General features: G+C 42.5%; 1 protein-coding gene across 2 annotated transcripts in view; it reads left to right on the forward strand.

Annotated features, from left to right (window-relative positions):
- The window catches only part of CNTLN (centlein), a 267,130-nt gene that overhangs the window by 33,708 nt on the left and 211,450 nt on the right, over window positions 1-21,972 (forward strand). For both annotated transcript variants that reach the window (XM_084834565.1, XM_084834566.1), the window contains exon 3: window positions 12,471-12,555. In XM_084834565.1, coding sequence (XP_084690691.1) covers window positions 12,471-12,555 — 85 coding nt within the window. The remainder of the gene's footprint in view (window positions 1-12,470; window positions 12,556-21,972) is intronic.

The following is a 21,972-nucleotide window of genomic DNA, read 5'->3' on the forward strand; positions in this document are numbered from 1 at the left end:
GGGGAAGTAAACGCCCATCCAATGCCCGTTGAACTCCTCTATCCAGATCAGAAGATTTCCCCACCCAAAGTACTTCTGTCTTGTCTGGATTAAGCTTCAGCTTGTTTGCCCTCATCCATCCCCAACCCCCCTGAAGCACTTCCTTAGGAGTTCCCACAGACTTTCTCGGATTATTAGGTCAAAAACAAAGGCAAAGCTGCATGTCATCCACATACTGATGATGCTCTGTATGACTTCCCCCAGCAGTTTCTCACAGATGTTAAATAGTGTGGGGGACAAGATGGAACCTTGCAGTACCCCACACACTAAAGAGTATGGGGCAGAGTAGAGGTCCCTCAGTACCACTGTCTGAGACTAACTGATCATCTGACCTCATCCAATGAATAAATTTTAGGTGATTCAATAACCAATTAAATACAAGGTTGCAAGCCTGATATATAATGTATATCTTTCAGGAATTTAAAAAAATTATTCATTTATTTACAGATTTTCTAAACAGATACAGCTTTGTTATGGAAGTAAATTACAGTGCAATCCTATACACGTCCACTTAGGAGAGAGTCCCATTGAGTTCAATAGGGCTTATTCCCAGGTAAGTGAGTATAGGATCGTGGCCTAAGTAACTTAAATGAGAACTATTCTCAAAGATGAAAAGGGAAAGAATTATGACTTAGCCTTTTTTAATATAATAATTCAGACAAGGTCTTGTTTGAGTAAAATACAAAAGATTTGATGGCCTTGCAAACGAGACTCTAAGGAAAATGGAAGAACAATGAAGGAAAACACTTTAGTATATTATGCCTACAGCAAGAGATGAATTGAAAATCAGAACCTCTGTCCCTATCATTGTGCTACTTCAATTGTTTACCAAGGAAAACCATGGTAAAACAAAGGAAGTCTGACTTTAAAGTTCACGGATACAGGTATTTAGTTTAATCATTTTTATTTCACCAATTAATGTTATGGTAGGCTTTTATTTGCAACACTTCAAAAATATCTTTTTCTGTGAAATATCATAATTAACCTGTGGTGATTCAAACATCTTTTGGGGAAATATACCTTTGTACTGGTTTGATGTGGGAATATTTAGCAACAAACAAAGTAAAGTAACTTTCCCTTTTCAGAATACTTTCATGTTCCCAAAATGGGATTGAACTGCCCTAAAAATTTCAAAATGAAATTGGAACCTCATTTTAGTGTAGATTCCTGAGATACACAGAAGAGATTTCACTTTTCAGCATTCGTTGCAGTTCTTATTTGGCGACTGTAACTACATTCTCTGTTTTAATATTCAGGTACAAACAAAAAAATATCTTTACTGTGCAAATGAGAAAAGCCTTTGGGATATGTTAAAGCCTCCAGGTATTTTCAAACAAGTCATTGTAAAAGTATATCCATGCTACTGTACTTTCCAACTACTTTAAATACTATTGATCTCTGAATTATGTAAAAAAGGTGTATGCTATTTCTAGTTCATTTCCCTTTTGAAACATTTTTTGATAAAATTAAGCACAAAGAAATACTTAATCTTTAATTTTGAATACATGTATTTACCAGGTAAAAACCTGAATGCATTTCTGTTATATGGTAAATGTTTCTAGAAGGAGAGAGCCAACAGTATATGGTTTTAAGATTAACTCTAAAATGTTTGGAAGGTCTTCTATCAAATGTTTTTGAGTCAGCATAAATTTGGGAGATTTTAGTGATAACTGAGATAGTGGCCCTAATCCAGCTAGGGCTATGTGGTCTTGGAAGGTAGTTTCCATGCATGGATCCCTACTTGCATGGCGTTCCCCAGGCTGGATGGGGAGACAACTGAGCATGCTCCAGTAGCTAGGGCATCATACATATAGCCTAGTAAACAAAGCTGTAATCTGCTGATTAGCAGGAAGTGGGATTCAGTCCTTCTGTTGCCCTTTACTCCTTTCTCACTGACGGGTTTGACTGATAGGATCCAAGACTCTGCAGAGACTCCCTGAAGCCTATTTGCGAGCTCCATATCAGGTCATTTTCTTAGAAATATTTCACATGAACTTGGCGTTGTTTGCAGTACGTGGGAGGTTTTAAGTTCAGCTGTTTTTCCTTGGGTCTGTTTCCTTTGAACTAACAAGTTGGTTAGTGGTAGCCGTTAGTGGTAGCCATTTGTTTCCTGTGGGTCAGAGGGTGTAGAGTATGTCAGCTAGATGCCCCTTTCTTCAGCTTCGCTACTTCTTGGAGTGCAAGAAGGGAACACACTTTTGGGAAGGGGTATCTAGTTGCTGATTCCTAGCTTCCTGGAATTGAACTATCTAGGATAATGCCTCACAGTAGCTAGAGCACTGGCTGTGTACGTCAGCAGTGGACATCACATCCAAGAATAACTTCCTCACCTCTCCTTTTCATCTAAATTTAATATAGTAATTCTAAATGACTAGTTGTAGCTGTTTTAATCCAAACAAAATGGGGAAAGTACTTTTTTGGATGCTTCATAATAAGAATGAGTGTGGATCCTTTGGGTTGAATCCAGATTTAGTCACAGTTAGGTCCTACTGAAATCAATGGGATCTACAATAGTCATGACTAACTTTTCACACCTATTTCAATGGGACCTAAATATTTTATCGTTTTTCAAAAGAAAAAGAAAAAAAGTATGCAGAGTTCTGAAATGATTATAACAAGGAGGCTTTGGCATATAGGTTTGCAGGTCATCTGTATGCCGATACATCCTTCAGAGAGCAGCACATAACACAGGAACATAAGAAGGGCCATGCTGGATCAGACCAAAGGTCCATCAAGTCCAGCATTCTGTTCACACACTGGCCAACCAGTTATCAACGGGAAACCCCCCAAGCCGGACATGAGTGCAACAGCACCGTACTGCCCATGTTCTCTAACAACTGGTGCAATAGGCATACTTCCTCTGATCCTGAAGGTAGCATATAGCCATCAGAACTAGTAGACATTGATAGTCTTCTTCTCCAGGAATTTGTCTAACCCCCTTTTAAAGCCATCCAAATTGGTGGCCATCACCACACCTTGTGGAAGTAAATTCCATAGTTTAACTATGCGCTGTATGAAGAAGTACTTTCTTCTATCTGTCCTGAGTGTCCCACCAATCAGCTTCATGGGATGACCCCAGGTTCTAGTATTATGAGGGTGGGAAAAAATGTTTCCCTGTTCACATTCTCCACACTATAACATGTTCAACAAGACTAATATTGGTAGTTTAAAGGCTCCCCTACATAAAGTCTATGTTAGAATATATTACTACATGTGAAATTATTTCTTTTCAAAGATTTGGCAGGTAGAGACCAGGTCCCCCCGCCTTAATAATCCCTTTTCAAGCTTGATTACTCTTTTTCCCCCCAGTGAGAAAAAGATGTAGAGGATCCACTGCACCTGCCCTGCTGCAAACAAGGCCAGACCCAGTCTACCAACAAGCACTTTGCACTGCAGTACAACATCTATACAGATTCTATAGTCTCCAAGTGTGATACTTGTTAGTACTATCTGCATTTAATATGGATAGTAAAGGTGCATGGAAGGATATAAGAACATAAGAAGCACTATGCAGGACCAGACCAAAAGCCTATCTAGGGCAGCGTTCTGTTCGTACAGTGTCCAATAACATGCCCTCAAGTAGGGCAAGTGTGCAGTAGCACCCACCTGCTTGCGTTTCTTTGCAACTGGTTTAGAGAGGCATATTCTGAGGTATTTTTGTGTTGTTCATCAGGTGTGAAGCATGCTTATTCTGGAGGTTTGCCAGAGTGTAAGCTCATACAATCTCAGAGTTTTTTTATATGGAAAGCTATTCAGGTGCAAGTTATGACTGTAGAGCTGACATGAGTCTAAGTAGTAGATGAGGGTATAATATGAGTGATATACATCTGTCTGATGCCAAGGTTCCTCTGCCCAGACATAGCATGTTACCATGAGAGTCTGGTTATCTCCAGTGCCAGAAGACATTGGCCTCCAACAAATGGATACAGTTATTTTTATTAGGGATTTAAGAGACAGGCCTTATCATTATTTTTGTGTAAGTGATGAGAACTAGAGTAGGTACTGGCCATCTCAAAGTTCATTTGAATAAAATATATGGTACTTGTGAAAGACAGCAAAATTAACTATCTTGGATCTCAGTGTCACATGAGTAAACAAGTTTTCTTTATAGAAACCCTCAACTCCCCCACTGCAGCTACCAGCTCCACTATAGATTTTGAAATGATTCATCTATTGATGCGGTTGGGAAACTCTTCACACTTTCTTACAACCTGGCTTGGAACACATTGCTTTTTAAATTCCATACAGAACACTGTCCTATGTAGACATCAGGTTTTGTCTTGCATGATAAATCATTCAAAAACAGGAGGAAAGTATGACCCATTGATATAATTCATATTGTAAGCACAACAGATCTGGTCCTACTAGGACTTTGTGAGCTTTGTTTGCTTCCTTTACCAGGGGTGCAGAATCTCCATCCCGTTGGCTTAATTTGGCCCACAGGACATCCCAATCTAGTCCATGCAATCTCTTGGGGTTCCTCCAGGGGGTGTGGCTTAGGCTCAAAGTCCTGCCGCTGGAGGAATCCCCTCAGAGGTTGTCCCCTTGTAGAGATAGCAGCAGGGGGATGAGGGATGGCAGGTTCTGGAACTCCCCCACTCGTGAGGAGATTGTCTGCTCTCCCTACATGAGGGTGACTTCCAACTCCCTTCCTCCCTGCCGCTAACTCTGATCTGGAGTTGCAAGAGGTACTCAGCCACTTTTCCTTCACACACCCTGCTTCCTTCCCCCATTATGGGAAGGAGGTGGGGTGTGTGGATATGGGGGGGTAGAGCTGAACTAGTCTCTGTCACTCCGCATTGGGGTCATGACAGAGGCTAGTCCGACTTGGCTTTGCTGCACACAGGGCTACCCTAACCAGGAAATTCCATGCCCAGCCTCAACTAAATAGGAAGCTTGGGCCAGAGAGCAAATGACGTGAATTTGGCGTGGCCACATCCACCTGACATATGGCCTATGGAGGGCTGGGTGGGGGTGGTTGCCCCCCCCCAGTAGTTCTGTATCCCTGTAATATGCAAACATACAGGTTTCCTCATGAATTTATTCAGTTTCTTTACAGCTAGAGCAGAAGTCTTTGCCTCTCACTAACTTATGCTTCATTTTCCATTTGAAGCATTTAGGTGAGCAAGTGGTTACTGTCTCTTGAATCAAATCGGAAGGTGCTTGCCAAGCAACATGGATCATGATGTAGATTTGTCATATAAGGGGAAAATCCTGTTTTTGAAGGAAAAAGAGATTTATGAGTTTAAACTGCATAGTTTTAAGCCAACTACTATGAAGAATATTCTTAACTGGTAGGAGTGTATTGAAACACAGTTTCAGTAGCTATTCACATAATTACTGTTTTTTTCTCCTGCTTTTTAAAAAGTTTCCTTACTCAAAAACTGTCTAGAGATTTCCATGTCCCTCTCTGTATATCAATTTATTAAAGAAACTTGTGATTCTTTTACTGCGTTTCTGTTTCAAAAAACTTATGAAAGAAATGTTATATGCTTGAAATTAAACACAGGTAAAGATCTAACCAACAGGAATCTCTGTTTGAAAACTACTTGGTCTATTGGGTTTTCAGGCTGAGGCAGACTAATACCAATTTTGCAGCTACATGTTTAAATTCATGAGCTGTGCATCTATGTTAGTTTTAAATGTCATCTTCCTCTAGAGATGGAGGATTATGTCCAGCAAAATCCACAACGGTATGGTTCAGCCTTATGAAGACTAAGTAAACAGTGTTATTCTGTCCTCTTCCTATTTAGCTGAGGCTGAGTGTTAAGTGATCTGTACAGCCTACTATTTAGGGGGCAAATATAATGACATGGCAGAATTTAAATATTTAGTGATTTATTTCTGATCTTCTGGCGGTAATATCACATGAACGTGTTTGTATTAAATCATTTAGCAGTGCTCATTGATTATGCTGTCTGTAGACAGAATAATTCAGTCAATGCAATGTTGTCATTTATCAGCTTCTTCCTTCAGTTAATCAAGGTATATAGAGCACTGTCATATTGACTGTTTACCATATTGTCACTGAATTAAACTATGAGGTTAAACTATAGGTTGTGGATCTGAGTAAAAGTAAATGCCTAGTCTATCTCTAATATCTTTTATGTAAGCTGATTAATATTTTCTTAGTATTTATTAATATTGCTTAAAAGAATTGTTTTGCTTTTGGCCACATCACAGAGTTACCATTTAGTATTGTGGCTAGAATAACACAGCGTTGAGGTATATAACCTTTGCCTCTAAGGTCAAATAATTGTGATTGCTCACAATAGATGAAAGTTTAATACCCTGTTTCATTAAAAATTCTCAGAACATTGAACATAAGTCAACATTCCATGGAGAAGAAAGTATTACGCAGCTTGCATGTGTGCATATCTGCATATCGGAGCACAAAATATTGACATGATAATTGCAGTCAAGCCTGAGTGAACAGTGGCCTATGGGAATTCAGCTGGTGTTGTACCAACTGGATGGCTGCTCAGGACACAGTTTGAAATGCAAGGTGCAAGTTAGCACTTTATTCAGCACAGGCAGGCATCATTTAAAAATCCTTGGGGGAAACCCTGGTGATGTGCAGATGTTAAAGCAGTCTGTTCTGAAACGCTGATATTTTGAGTACTGCAAGAAACTTGTGCATTTTATATGAGATGCTTTCAAAATTAAGAAGAAATATGATGCATAAAGTGTTCAGTTAGTACTTTAACCATAACATACATACATGATATGCAGCAATACAAAAAGAGTACTCGATGTGCATAATTTTAAAAATCATAATTGATTTTAATCATTCAGCCTACAAGTTCAAAATGACAATTCATTTTCTTGAATTAAGCTTCTCTGATAGACAAAGCAGTTTGCAGTGAAATATATACTACAGAACAAGGATGTTACTGGTTAAGCAAATATTTATTTTTTCTTTGAAACCATGATAGAAAAATGTAATTTGTATTGATCATACATTCTTTGAATCTTAATTATGTTATAAAAACAATTGACATTTAGGCAATTATTAAATATTTAAACATGAAATATTTCCGTACTTGGTAAATTACGTTTTTGAAGTATTTATTTTAAAAGGGTTCACTCTACATTTAAAATCTTGTTTGGCAGTATTGAGCTTTCCATTTTTCAAATCCTATCATGTGTATTAAGAGGTTTAAGGGGCAATACTATTCTCGAGATCTGCCAGCTGAAGGGCTATGGGATTCGCTGGAAGCCCTGCTATGTCAACGGAACTTCAGATACACTGCCGCCATGTCAGATATGCTTGTGGAATACCTCAGATACATTGGTGGAACATGGCACCTGTAGAGCTGTTCTGCTGGTGAAGATATATAGAATCATGGGTGAGGAGAATACAGCAACTTCCTTCCCCCCTCCCCCATTTAGGAAGGACTGCATGCTTCCCTCCCAAGCTGCTCCTCTCAGCCCCTGTTCTCTGGGAGAGGAAACGTGCCTATTCCTGTGCACTTGGAAGCAGGAACAATAAGGTGATGCCTGTGGTCTCTGTCATGGCCTAAACTGCTTTTGAAATCATAAATTTATAACTATATCTCTTGTGCTTGGACAAAGGATGGGAGAGGGTTGTCAAAAGAATTACATGTGTGAAGCCCTGCATCCTTAGGTGGACTCACAAGATCGTGGCGTTTTAAAATAATCATGTAAGTAGCAATCAGCATCTCCTTAAACCTTGGGTGCCCCATACATTACCTACCCAGATGGTATCATCTGGATATATAATGCATATTAATGGGAGGATTTCCTATTAATACAGGGTTTCTAGTCAAGTCTTATCGACATGAATGGAAAATGCTGGGAGCAGTCCAAAGCTGTTGTGTGTGCAGAAGTAGATTTGTTTGCACATGTGAGAAATGCATTGAATAACTTCCTGCACAGGCATTCCATATGCTAAATAACACACACAAATTCCTTGTGTGATCCACACACTCCACAGTCTCACTCCACAGCATTGTAGACAGGCTTCTTTATAGCTGCTTTCCCTCAGTAGTTTCATCTGCTTATCCTAAGGCAGCACATACAAAGTACTGAGTTGTGGATCACTAGAGGTTGCACATGAGCTTATACCCCACCCCCACTTTAGTTTTATTATTTCATTGTTATATACAATGTCCAGTAATTTGGGGTAGAAAAGATTCCACTAATACTTGTGTGGAAAATTTTAATTTCTAAGAATTTATTATTTTATTAAAATCTAATTAGCAACCTAATGAACGGATATAGTGATAGTTAAACTGGTCATTTTCAAAATGTTGTGATGATTATTTCTAATAAGTAAGTGTGTGTATGTGTGTGTGTATATATATATATATACACACACACACACACACTCCATCTCTCTATTTGTAAATAGAAGGAGGTGGGGTAAATGGAGGTGTTGGTTAGTTAAGATTATAATCCAAAATAGATCCCAATCAATTTAGGTCTTTGGAAACTTTTCCAGAAAATTTTCCAGTTCAATTTAACCACCACTGTCACTATTTCTCCATGCAATATAAGATCATAGCTCAGTGGTAGAGCATGTGCACTGCGTACAGAAGGTCTCAGGTTCAGTCCCTGGCATCTTCATGTAGGTCTGGAAAATATGCCTGTCTGAAACCCTGGAGAGCCACTGTCAGTCATGGTCTAGCTCATTAGCGAGATGGACCAATGAGCTAGCTTGGTATAAAACAGGTTCGTGTTCCTAGAGTGGTTTATATGTGGCTCAGCCAATCTCCCATTCAGGCACGGCTCAGGGCCAGACTCTTTCCTTCATAGGAACTGTATCATATGTGTTCAGACTTATTTGTTCAGTATCCTGCTTTCCCAAATCCAAAGATTTTGCGGGAGTTTAAAATGCCACCCCTCAGTTCAAGGGGGCTTCTGAAAAAAAGTCGCAGAAATGAATCCTTCTAGTCCACTTGTTGGCACCTTGTTGGATTGTAGCCACTGTCTTTTATCAGTTACACTTTTGCTACCCTAAGGTGAAGTAGCATAATTTTTGCCTCATGCCATGTTTTCCTTTATGTTACAAGAAAGTTTAATTGATTTGCACCACAGATCTTTATTTGTGCTTATGCCCATAATTTCTCTTCAACACTACTGCTTTGCATATTTATTATAGGAAAGATAATATTTTACAAACTTCAGTGTGCCTTTGAAAATATTTGCGGTTTTTTAGAAACTCCAGGTTCTGTTTTCACACCTCATTCGTAGTTAAACGCTTCCTCGTCGTCTCCAATATTTCATTTTTGACAACTCATTAAAAATGGGCCAAATCCCAGAAAATATGATCCTGTCATGTTGTATAATATATAGCGTGGGCCATATGCAATAGAAAATTGTTAGTTAATGGTTTAGAATAATTTCTCAGATTTTTTGGCTTTCAGTGGCTGGTGAAAACTGACTGTGAAAAATCCATGTGGTTAAATACAGCTCTGTTAAACATTTAAAATAGGTGGTACTCGTGGGAAAAGTGATTGGAGCTTAAAACTTGTACAAATTGACAGCCTCTCTTCACTCCATTTTTCATCCTAAAGAAGTCTGCAAATATTCTTAGCTCACATCATTATTGCTCATCAGTGGTTCTAATTAGCTAAACTGGAGTTTGTCTCAGTCATTGATCATCATCAACTCTTTGACAGTGCCTGAATATATTTTTTTCTGATTTGGGTGAGCACTTTTTAATATATTGTAGGCATATACGGTGTACATTAATTGAATCAACCATATTTTTTCCACTGTGCCATTTACTTTTATAAGCAAGCCTTTCCTTTGCTCTCCCCACCCCTTTCCTCCAGTTTATCATACTTAAAACATAGCAGTGGGTTCAATGATGTGCTAGTAGCTTGAAGCATACAGCAGTATTACTTAGCATCTCTTCTGGGAGCTTCCCTGTAATGAGTGTTGGAATTTATCCTATGCCACCAGGAGGAGCTGGTGATAAAATTCTATACCAGATTTTAATTTATGCTAAAGGGTTCTACTCACATCCACAGTATGCAGAAATGGTAGCATTTAGACAGTTATGTGAATACACTGTTAATTGTGTTCCTAGGTGCATTTTTGGCTTGTGTTTAGTATGTATCTCATTTTTGTAGCCTATGAAAGGAACTCATTAAAAAGAAAAACACTGATATTGGGTTTATGATGATGATAATAATAATATTCCTCCTTTGTTAAATTGAATGTGAGTGTGTTCTTGCAATTCTCATTGTGCAATCCAGAACAGGAGACTTTTAAAAGCGGTTTGTGTTGCAGTATAGACAGCTCCTGTTAAAGGAAAGGAATATGGATGAGACCAAAATTCTAGCTATTCATTCATTCATTTATTTATTACATTTATATCCCACCTTTTTTCCTCCTTAAGGAACCCAAGGTGGTGTACATAGTCCTCCTCCTCTCCATTTTATCCTCACAACAACAATCCTGTGAGGTAGGTTGGGCTGAAAGTCTGCTATATAACTGTTATGTAGGTTATTAATTTAAGGAACTAACTGCCAGAAAATGTGGCTATTGGCCATAATACTAATTGAAACCTCCATGGTAAAATGTAGTATACCTTTGACTATCATATACAAACAAGGAAGCTCTTTTTGATATATCATAAGGGAGGGAGAGGTATGAGAAAGCTGGGATCAGCCCCTGCTGTATCCCTATTTGAATGAAAGAGGATGATGATGGGGCTTAAGAAAGGATTTGTTGTCCTCTGATTTATATAGTTGGCAGAAGATCTGTATGAACAGGTATAGGCCAGTCCATGTGTGTATTTGAAAAAGTGAGAGTAGTTCAAGGAAGAGAATCCTGCTTACCAGACAGAAGGGGAAAGTCAATAGCTTGAGGTTTGAAGCTAGAGGAGACAGGGTGCTTTTTCGTGTTGGGCAGGTATTTTGCATCACAAAATTTTAATACTAGGTGTATCGTTAATTGACTTTAAGGATATTTAAGTTGATAAAATATTCAGGTTTTTTGTTTGGCACACTTCCAGTTTTAAGCTGTAACCTATCACATTTATTTTGGCTCCTAAGCAACATTATTTTCCCAAAGTGGTACTCCACTCATAGAAAATGTTCTTAAAAAACAACAATAAATTAAACAAACCAAAAAAAACCCTATTCCTAAAATGAGTATGTGCTTAACTTTTTCACTGAAGTAAATGGAACTTAATGGGACTTAGCAGTATCATGTCTTATAGGTCCAGGTTTTAGACATATTTTAGCCTATTGTATGAAGAACCGGTAGACACACTTTAGAGGCGGGCAATATTTCTGCAACTCTTCTAAACTTGACCATCTTTTGTCTTCTTAATTTAAATTTTCTACTTTTGACATTCTGTTCTACGCAAGGAATAGATTCTCTGCATTCATCTAGTGCTTTTTGTCCTTTTACAACTCCAAATGTTCCTGGGGGCTTTGGTGCTTCTTTGATCATATTTCTTTTTTCAACACATTATTGCCAGTTACCCTTCATAGTGTCTAAATAGTTACTAAGGGTGCAATCCTATGCATGTTTGGACAGATAAAAGTCCTACAATTACCAGCATGACCCAGCCAGATGAGAAGTGGCACCTTCATATGTAACCTGGTATGAGGTTGCATTGGGACCTAGACAGAAGGAAGGTGGGGGCTGCATGCAGTCTACGGAACACCAATTGGCTTGTCTTCATTTGGAAAACATTACTCCTCCTCCAAACATTGCCACAACTAAAGAAAATAAACAATGACTAAATCAAAACTCCTGTAGTATATTTGGTAGCCTGATGGGTTCAAGAACTGAATGAATGGGTAAAACAACTAAACAAAGCACACACCAGCAAGCTTGATTAATGCTGCTGTGAAGCTGGCACTGTTTGTTTTCTCTTTCTGTTGCTATATTATTCTCTTAGTTATGATACACAGGTTGTGATTTTTGCCACATCTGGAACTTGATTGAGGAGATACACGGTAAGGAATCATTAGGGAACAGAACATCTCTGCCCCAAATCTACCAGTTGTTGACAGTTTTAACACAATATAACTTTTGAGTATACCAATGGGAAAATAGTGATGTTCCTCAATATGTTGCTGTTATTATATCGCCAACATGAAACTAAGGTTTCTTTGATATCAGTAATGGGAGGAGGGTGAGAGTGATGGGGGAAGAGCTCATCAAAAAAGCTTCATTTGGAAGGTACCTCATAGATCTCTCTCTCTTTAGAGTAAACATATCTAATCATAAACACTGTTTCGGTTAGAATAAAGTTGTCTTAGTTGTTTGCAGATAAAATTTGCTGTCACTTGCCATATGTTCCGTGATTAATTCTGCAAGGGCTGTCAGCCTCAGATAATTTAATTTTCCATGCTTTAAAATGACATTCATTATCAGGACATGAAAAATTCAAATGATTAGCAGCAAATTATGACTAATAAGTGTCAATATATTTTTGTTTCTAGAGAAAAGCAGAAAGCTGAACTCAAGGACAGGAAGGTTTTAGAGATTTTGCAAGTTAAAGATGGCAAAATACAGGAATTGGAACAGGTTAGTATTATATTGAAACTACCGGAGAGAAGAATATTGCTGTTGTAATTTGATGTAATCTGTATTGCTTGAGTTTGGATTTCTAATGTATGTAGTTACTGGAGGCCCCAGGGCCTAATCCAGTCCCTTGAGTACTGCCAGCTAGTGTTCCCAGTAACCAAACTTGAGACAAGAGAAAAGCGTAGAGGGACTGATGGCGCTGGAAACAGGATTTCACCCTTTCTTTCTTTCTTTCTTTCTTTCTTTCTTTCTTTCCTGCTGACCAGGGTTACAGAGGCTCGGCTACAGTGCATAGCTGCAATCTAATGGCTTAACCCATTCGGGCTATTTCCCACTAATAAATGCAAAAGGAGGTGACACAGTCTGCATTTCACCTTGTGATCTATCACCATTTGTTCTGTTTACTTCACTACTATTACTTCTACTACTACTTCTGTGCAAAAGCTTCTATCTAAGACCTTCCTGCAACTGCTATGAGCAGAAGTCTAGGCCATTGTCTTGTCTCTTTCACTACTGGAGCATTTGTCTCCCTTGAAAAAGTATGGTTTACGATGGATTTTTGCTGTTGCACCCATATCTTGCTAATAAGTATCTGGATAATTTCTTCTCTTTTTTTCTTTTAGCAGAAACTAGACCTTACTGCTTCAAAATCCTAGAGGTCAGGTGATGGTTTTAGCCTTCCCTCACTATTTTTGACCCACTACATAACATTTATTGGGGAGTAGGTGTATTCATAGGTGTACTTGATTAAATCTTTGTTACTTTAGAGGAAAAGATTGGCGCCTGCATTTCTATGGGAGACGCATGAGACATGTACCAAGATTACAACAGGGACAGCAAGGGACACAGCTGAAATAGAAATGAGATGGGAGTGCTACTGAATTTTTAAATTATTTTTCAAATCACATTTTCCTCCTACCTTTATTCCAAGGAGTTCAGGGAAACATGTGGCCCTCCCCCAACTCTATTCCTCCCCTCTGCTTTATTTTTGCAACAACTCTGTGATGCTGCCTTTGAAGAGTGTTTGGAAATTTCAGCTTGTTGAAGATGCAGCAGTTAGGTTATTAACTGGAAATGGCTATCACGAGTATGTTACACCATTGCTGAAATAGGTGTATTGGCTTCTGGGCCCAGTTCACACTGCTGGATATGACCTTTAAAGCCCTGTATTGTTTGAGATATTCAGGATATTGAAGGACCTTCTTCTCCAACATGAGCCGACCTGAGTATTAAGATAATCAACAGAGGCCCTCTTACGTACTCCAAAATCACGGTTGTCTGGGACCACAGGGGAAGGCCTTTTCAGGGGCCTTTCCCAGACTTTGGAATTCCCAGTCCAGAGATACCTGCATTGCCCCTTCCCTAATCATCTTGCTCCACAGTGTGAAGACTTTCCTTTTTCAGCTGTTAGTGATTTGAGTGATTTTGGTTGATGGGTTTTTACTGCTGTCTTTATGATTCTAACTTTCTAGATTTTGCTGCTCTTCTAAGTAATTCTGTTTCAGTGTCTTTTTGTAAATATGTTCTATTGTAATTTCGTGTTTTATTGATTGTATTTTTATTGCGTGTGCATGTGTATATATTATATTGTATTCCTTTTTCTTTGTTAACTGCCTTGAACATTTTGGAAATGTGGGATATAAACGTTTTAATTAAATAAATAGGTTAACTTGAGGGATGGTGATCGGCCCAAGGTGAGCTTCAAGGCTGAAATGGGGTTTGAGTGTAGATCTCTCATCGGTTTCTAGCACTTTATTAACTGCATCTGAGTGAATTGGGCCTCAAGGCCTTTTCACTTGAGTATCTGCTGAAGGCCATTTCACATATTACTCAGCTGTAACCCTGGATTTGCTACCAAGTGTTCACATGATAGGGAATTGCAGCTAGTCCTTGTTCCTTGACAAGAGAGACAGCTAGGGAGGCAGTTGAACCATTGGATGACAATGGAGTTAAAGGCCACCTTCACACATTGTTTTTTTATGAGGATCGTTCTTCTTTAATGACTGGTTTTCACCGGAGCTTTCAATGACGGCGCTGCTCTTCTGCTGCTATCTCACGACTTCCCCTCCCTCTTCCCATGTTATCTGAGAATGAGGAAAACCCGGCATTTTCTGTGCTTGTGATTGAAATAATCATTTTCCCCCTGTGTATTTCCCCTTTAGCGTGTTGTCCCGCTTTGTGTGGGCGTGTGCTAGGGGGTGTTGTTGGGCAGTGTTGAATAATATTGTCATGACAACAGATTGGTGGGAAGGGGGGGCAGGTCACTGACCTCACTTCTAGTTACTGTTTCTGTCTCTCTCCCATTCCACTACAGGCACTTGAACTGTAAAGTGGTTAACCACCCCAAATGCTTCTCTGAGATCCCCCTGAACACAGCAGTGCTTACTTCTGAGTGAACCCATTGGCTGTAAGGCTTTCCTTTCCTGGGAGTAAATGCCATTGAAATCTGTATGGCTTGCTTCTGAGTAGGCATACATAGGAGTACATTGTAAGTCTACTTAGAGTAGCAATCTTAAGTCTCCCAGCCCCTTCAATGCTTTACTTGGAACTTCCCTCTGCCATTGATTTCACTGACTGCTTCTTCTCCCTTTTGCTCACCAGTTCGATGGGCTTTTTTCATACAGCCATTGAATAGACTTGTACTCATGCCTCTGAAAACATCTGTACAATTGGGGAGCAAGCCAGCCACTATCTCTTCTTCTAGCCCACCTTGCAGGGTCGTTGGGAAGCCAGAATAAAGGGGAAGAGCAACAACAGTGTGGTGGGCAGGGAGTAAGCCAGATCCAATGAAGGTGTCCCCATGAAGCAGTCACCTTGGTGGCGGGGGGGGGGGGTGCTGCTAGGGATGGCTTGGTGCATTGACTGTCTACAAGTCCATTTGTGGATTTCTTACTTCTGTAGTTGGGAACCCGGAAATCGGTATACCCTTCGAACTCAGTACTGCAAGCAATGTACTGCACACCGAGAAGACTCTCCCTCCCTTGCCACAAAGTTGGAAGAAGGAGGGGGACAGGGAACCAGCTCCCATAGCCCACTATCCTGGTCACTAGAAGCACTTCGGACTTCCCTCCTGCAGTGGAGGAGTGGAGGTATGGGTGGTGCCATCAATCATTGTTACAGGAACCAATGATCAGATGAGGGAAGGGGGCATGGGTCCAGCAGCCCCCTTCTGTCCTGATTTTTCCGTGCAGCTCTGCCCAGCCATGAAAAGGCTAAATCCCAGAAAGGATCCGAAATCAAAAGGACCGGTCTGTAGTGGGATAAAATGCCAGGTGTGAAGAGAGCCAAAGACATACTAAAGGAGGATAAGGTTGCAGAGACTGAGAATTCTTTTCATCTGTCTTCATTGCAGAAGACGTGGGACAGATAGCTGTGTGTGAACTGATGTTTTTAGGAAGGTAGTTGGAGGAACTGAGGGAAATAGTGGTGACAAAAGATGAAGTTCTCTATCTTATTGACAAATTGAGATCTAATAAATCACTGGGCCCAGAAGGTATCCATCCTAAGTTGTTAAAGTATAAATATGAAATTGCTGATCTTCTAACAGAAATATGTAACATGTCCCTAAGATCAGCTTCTGTCCCAGAGGGCTGGAGAATGGCCAATGTAATGCCAATTTTTTAAAAAGGATCCAGAGAAGATCTGGGACATTACAGGCCAGTTTCTAATAAATTGGTTAAAAGCATTATTAAAGATAAAATTAGTAAACATATAGAAGGACAAGCCTTTCTGAAAAGGATCAACGTGACCTCCACAAACATAACTCCTGTCCCACAAACTTTCAGAGCTTGTTGCGAGGGTCAGTAAACATGTGGACAGAGGCAATCCAGTAGACATAGTTTACTTGAACTTTCAGAAGGCTTTTGACAAAGTCCCTCACCAAAGACTTCTAAGCAAATTAAGCAGTCACAGAGCAAGAGGAGAGGTCTTTTTATGGATCAATAACTGCTTAAAGAACAGAAAACAGGCAAAAATTGTACATTCTCCCAATGGAAGGATGTAAAAGGTGGGGTCCATAGGGATCTGTACTGGGTCCAATGCCTTTCAACTGATGGAATGTACCATTTATAAATAATCTGGAATTAGGAATGAGCAATGAGGTGGTCAGCCAGGTTTGCTGATGATACCAAATTATTTATGGTGGTTAGAACAAAAAGGGATTTTGAAGAGCTGCAGAAGAATCTCTCCAAACTGAGAAAATGGGCATCAAATTGGCAAATGAGCTTCAATGAAAACATGTAAAATGATGCACGTTGGGGCAGAAAATCCCAACTTCATATATAAGCTGACAGAATCTGAGCTAGTGGTGACCAAGATTCATAAATAATACTGCCAGTATCATACTTCCCTTATACAAATCTATGGTGTGACCACACTTGGAATATTGTGTATAGTTCTGGTCACTGTACCTAAAAAAGGATATTGTAGATTTGGAAAAAGTCCAGAAAAGGGCAACTTAAATGATCAAAGGGATAGAGCAACTCCTGTATGAGGAAAGGTTACATCGGGGACTGTTTGGCTTAGAGAAAAGGTGAGTGAGGGGAGACATGACAGAGCGATACAAAATTATGTATGTATGGAAAAAGTAGGTAGGGGAACATTTTTCTTCCTTTCTAAGATACTAGAACCTGGAGTTGATTGATGGAGATTTTTATTTATTTATTTTATTTATTTATTTCATTTCTATACCGCCCAATAGCCAAAGCTCTCTGGGCGGTTCACAAAAACTAAAACCAAACAACACACAATAAAACAATTTAAAATATATAGAACATTAAAACCACAATATAACAATACAACCACAATAAAACCTAGCAGCAGTACAGGAGTTTAAAATACAGATTTAAAACAGCAAAGATAAAAATTTAGAAAGCTAAAATGCCTGGGAAAATAAAAAGGTCTTCACCTGGCGCTGAAAGGAGTACAATGTAGGCGCCAGGCGAACCTCACTAGGGAGCTCATTCCAGAGCCGGGGTGCCACAACAGAAAAAGCCCTCCTCCTAGTAGCCACCCGCCTCACTTCCTTTGGCAGGGGCTCACGGAGAAGGGCCGCTGATGATGATCTTAAGGTCCGGGCAGGCACATATGGGAGGAGGCGATCCTTCAGGTAACCTGGCCCCAAGCCGTTAAGGGCTTTAAATGTTAACACCAGCACTTTGAATCGGGCCCAGAAATGGACTGGCAGCCAGTGCAGCTGGAAAAATACTGGCTTAATATGAGCTCGCAGGCCAGTCCCTGTTAACAATCTTGCTGCCCTATTTTGGACCAGCTGAAGTTTCCGGACCGTTTTCAAAGGCAGCCCCACGTATAACGCATTGCAGTAATCCAGATGAGAAGTTATCAGAGCATGGATAACTGTAGCTAGGCTATCTCTGTCCAGATAAGGGCGTAGTTGGTATACCAGCCTAAGCTGATAAAAAGTGCTCTGTGCCACTGAGTTTACCTGTGCCTCAAGTGACAGTTCTGGATCCAAGAGCACCCCCAAACTACAAACGTGATCCTTTAGGGGGAGTGCAACCCCCTCCAGAACAGGTTGAATATCACCTAGCCGGGCAGACGAACCACCCACTAACAGTACGTCCGTCTTGTCTGGATTGAGTTTCAGTTTATTAGCCCTCATCCAGTCCATTACCGTGCCCAGGCACTGGTTCAGAACAGCCACTGCCTCACCTGGTTTTGATGAGAAAGAGAGGTAGAGCTGGGTGTCATCCACATATTGATGGCACCTCAGCCCACACCTCCGGATAACCTCCCCCAGCGGTTTCATGTAGATGTTAAACAGCATGGGGGATAGAATAGAGCCCTGTGGAACCCCATGGCACAATTGCCATGGCACAGAGCAATAATCCCCCAGCACCACCTTCTGGAATCGGCCATCCAAGTAGGAGCGGAACCACTGTAGTGCAGTGCCTCCAACTCCCAACCCAGACAACCTATCCAGAAGGATACCATGGTCGATGGTATCGAAAGCCACTGAGAGGTCCAGGAGAATCAACAGGGTCGCACTCCCCCTGTCCCTCTCCCAGCAGAGGTCATCCCACAGGGCGACCAAGGCAGTTTCTGTTCCAAAACCAGGCCTGAAGCCCAATTGAAATGGATCTAGATAATCCGTTTCATTCAAGAGTGCCTGGAGCTGTCCCACAACCACCTGCTCAAGCACCTTGCCCAGGAAGGGGATGTTGGCCACTGGCCTATAATTGTTAACATCCTCTGGGTCCAGGTTAGGCTTTTTCAGGAGTGGTCTAATTACTGCCTCTTTTAAAGCAGCAGGCACCACTCCCTCTCTCAAGGAGGAATTTACAACCTCCTGGACCCAGCCGGACAACCCCTCCTTGTTTGATTTAATAAGCCATGAAGGGCAAGGGTCAAGCACACAAGTGGTCGATCGGACTTGGCCAAGCACCTTGTCCGCATCCTCAGGCCTCAGTAACTGAAACTCATCCAATAAAACTGGACCAGACAGTGCTCTGAACGCCTCTACCAATGGAACTGCATTAATGGTGGTGTCCAATTCATGACGAATCTGAGCGACTTTATCCTCAAAGTGCCGCGCAAACTCGTCACAGCGTGCTACAGAGGGTTCCACCGTCTCTCTCCCTGGCCCAGAATGTAACAGGCCGCGAACCACTCAGAAAAGCTCCGCCGGACGACACTGAGAAGATGCAATGCTGGTGGAAAAGAACTGCCTCTTTGCCACCCTCACCGCCACAGAGTAGGCTCGATAGTGGGCTCTTACCTGTGTTCGGTCAGACTCAGCACAAGTTTTCCTCCACCTGCGTTCTAGCCGTCTCCCCTCTTGCTTCATTGCCCTCAGCACAGGTGTATACCAAGGAGCTGGCCGAGCTCTGCTCAGAGGGAGAGGGCGCGATCGTGTCAACCGCCTGAATCATCTCTGCATTCCACAGAGCGACCTGGGCTTCGACAGGAGCACCAGCCATACCAGCAGGAAAATCCCCCAGAGTCCTCTGGAATCCATCAGAATCCATTAATCCATTAATCAGAATCCATTAACCATTTTAATAGGTCCCCCACCCTTGCAGAGGGGGAAGGCTGCCAGGAGTCTAAACCTCAGCAGGAAGTGATCTGACCATGACAAAGGGACAGATGTTAATTCCTCTACTTTCAGATCACCATCCTCCTGCCCAGTTGAGAAAACCAGATCAAGCGTGTGTCCCTTTATATGCGTTGGGCCGATGACATGTTGGGACAGCCCCATGGTTGTCATGGCGGCCATGAAGTCCTGAGCCGCCCCGGATACAGCGGCCTCGGCATGGAAATTGAGATCCCCCAGGACCATCATCCTAGGGGTCCTCAACACCAAGTCCGAGACCACCTCCGTCAGCTCAGGCAGGGAGTCTGATGGGCAGCGGGGTGGGCGGTACACCAACAGAATCCTTAATCTGTCCTGGGTACCCAACACAAGGTACAAGCACTCAAGATCTGCACTAGAATGAGCAGGAAGCCTGGAGAGGGAGACTGAATTCCTATAGACCACGGCAACCCCCCCCCCTACCCTCAAGTCGGTGTTGGTGCTGCACCGAGTACCCAGGAGGGCACAGCTGGGAGAGAGTGACCCCTCCCAGTTCCCCCACCCAGGTCTCAGTAATACATGCCAGGTCAGCCCCCTCATCCACAATCAAATCATGGATGAGGGAGGTCTTATTTTGGGCCGACCTGGCATTCAGCAGCAGCACCACCAGACCCGAGGGCAGACTGGTAAGGCCGCCAGGAACCATCAGGTTAGGGGAAGAACCAGAAGAGGGGACAGCTGTAAGGTGTCTAGCCCCTCTTCTCCTCAGCTGGCCTGTTAATCCCCCAACGCCATACCTCCCCCTGCCCGTGACCACAGTTATGGTGGTACCTCCCCCACCCCCTGAGCTGCCCAATAGTCCTCCCAGGCACATATTAAAATATTAAGATATAAAATACACAACAGTTTAAAAGAATATAAAAAAGATAAAAGAGAACAGCAGCTAAGAAGGAGCAGATAGTCCACGTTTGCCCCTTCCCCTGGTCTTTAGAGCTTCTGCCCTCTGCTGCTGCTGCTATTTGCTGCTGGTGTTGTGGCTGCTGGTGTCTCTGGAGAGGCAGGTGGGTAGATCTTCAGGTCCTACGCGACTCCAAGTGCAACGCTAAGTGCGCACTTAGCGTTGCACATGGCGCGATGCTGAAGCGCTGCCTCTGGCAGCCCCGCCTTAAGTACCTGTGGGCAGGGGCAGGCTCAGGATCCACCTGGTGCAGCTACTGCCTGGTCCTCCTTCCCCAGGCTCCTTCCCAAGCAGCCTCTGCCAGCCCCGCCTTAAGTACCTGTGGGCAGCGGCAGGCTCAGGATCCACCTGGTGCAGCTGCTGGCTGGTCCTCCTTCCCCAGGCTCCTTCCCGAGCAGCCTCTGGCAGCCCTGCCTTAAGTACCTGTGGGCAGGGGCGGGGGCAGAAGCAGGCTCAGGATCCACCTGGTGCAGCTGCTGGCTGGTCCTCCTTCCCCGTCCTCCTTCCCCAGGCTCCTTCCCGAGCAGCCTCTGGCAGCCCCGCCTTAAGTACCTGTGGGCGGGGGCAGAAGCAGGCTCAGGATCCACCTGGTGCAGCTGCTGGCTGGTCCTCCATTCCCAGGCTCCTTCCTGTGCAGCCTCTGGCAGCCCCGCCTTAAGTACCTGTGGGCGGGGGCAGAAGCAGGCTCAGGATCCACCTGGTGCAGCTGCTGGCTGGTCCTCCTTCCCCAGGCTCCTTCCCCAGGCTCCTTCCCGAGCAGCCTCTGGCAGCCCCGCCTTAACTACCTGGGGGCGGGGGCAGAAGCAGGCTCAGGATCCACCTGGTGCAGCTGCTGGCTGGTCCTCCTTCCCCAGGCTCCTTCCCGAGCAGCCTCTGGCAGCCCCGCCTTAAGTACCTGTGGGCGGGGGCAGGGGCAGAAGCAGGCTCAGGATCCACCTGGTGCAGCTGCTGGCTGGTCCTCCTTCCCCAGGCTCCTTCCCTTCAGGACAGATAAAGGACAGATAAAAGGAAGGACTTCTTCACACAGCGCATACTTAAACTATGGGATTCGCTACCACAGGATGTGGTGATAGCCACCAATTTGGATGGCTTTAAAAGGAGATTAGTCAAATTCCTGCAGGAGAAGGCTATCAATGGCAACTAGTCCTAATGGCTATATGCTGCCTCTGCTATCAGAGGCAGTATACCTATGCACACTAGTTGCTGGAGAACTAGTTGCTGGAGTGGTACAGCACTCACGTTCTACTTGTGGGTCTCCTGCACAGCTGGTTAGCCACTGTGTTAACAGAATGCTGGACTAGATGGACCCAGCATGGATCACTCTTATGTTCTAAGTGTCCTTGTATGATGCAACTGTTTCCAAGTATGTGTTTGTCTCATTTGTGCCATATACTTTCAGATGTCCATTTAAATCATCTTAGATGCATAC

The sequence above is a fragment of the Heloderma suspectum genome, chromosome 2 (genome assembly GCF_057233095.1).
Source record: "Heloderma suspectum isolate Gila_16-S chromosome 2, 16-S_ref, whole genome shotgun sequence".
Lineage (NCBI taxonomy): Eukaryota > Metazoa > Chordata > Lepidosauria > Squamata > Helodermatidae > Heloderma > Heloderma suspectum.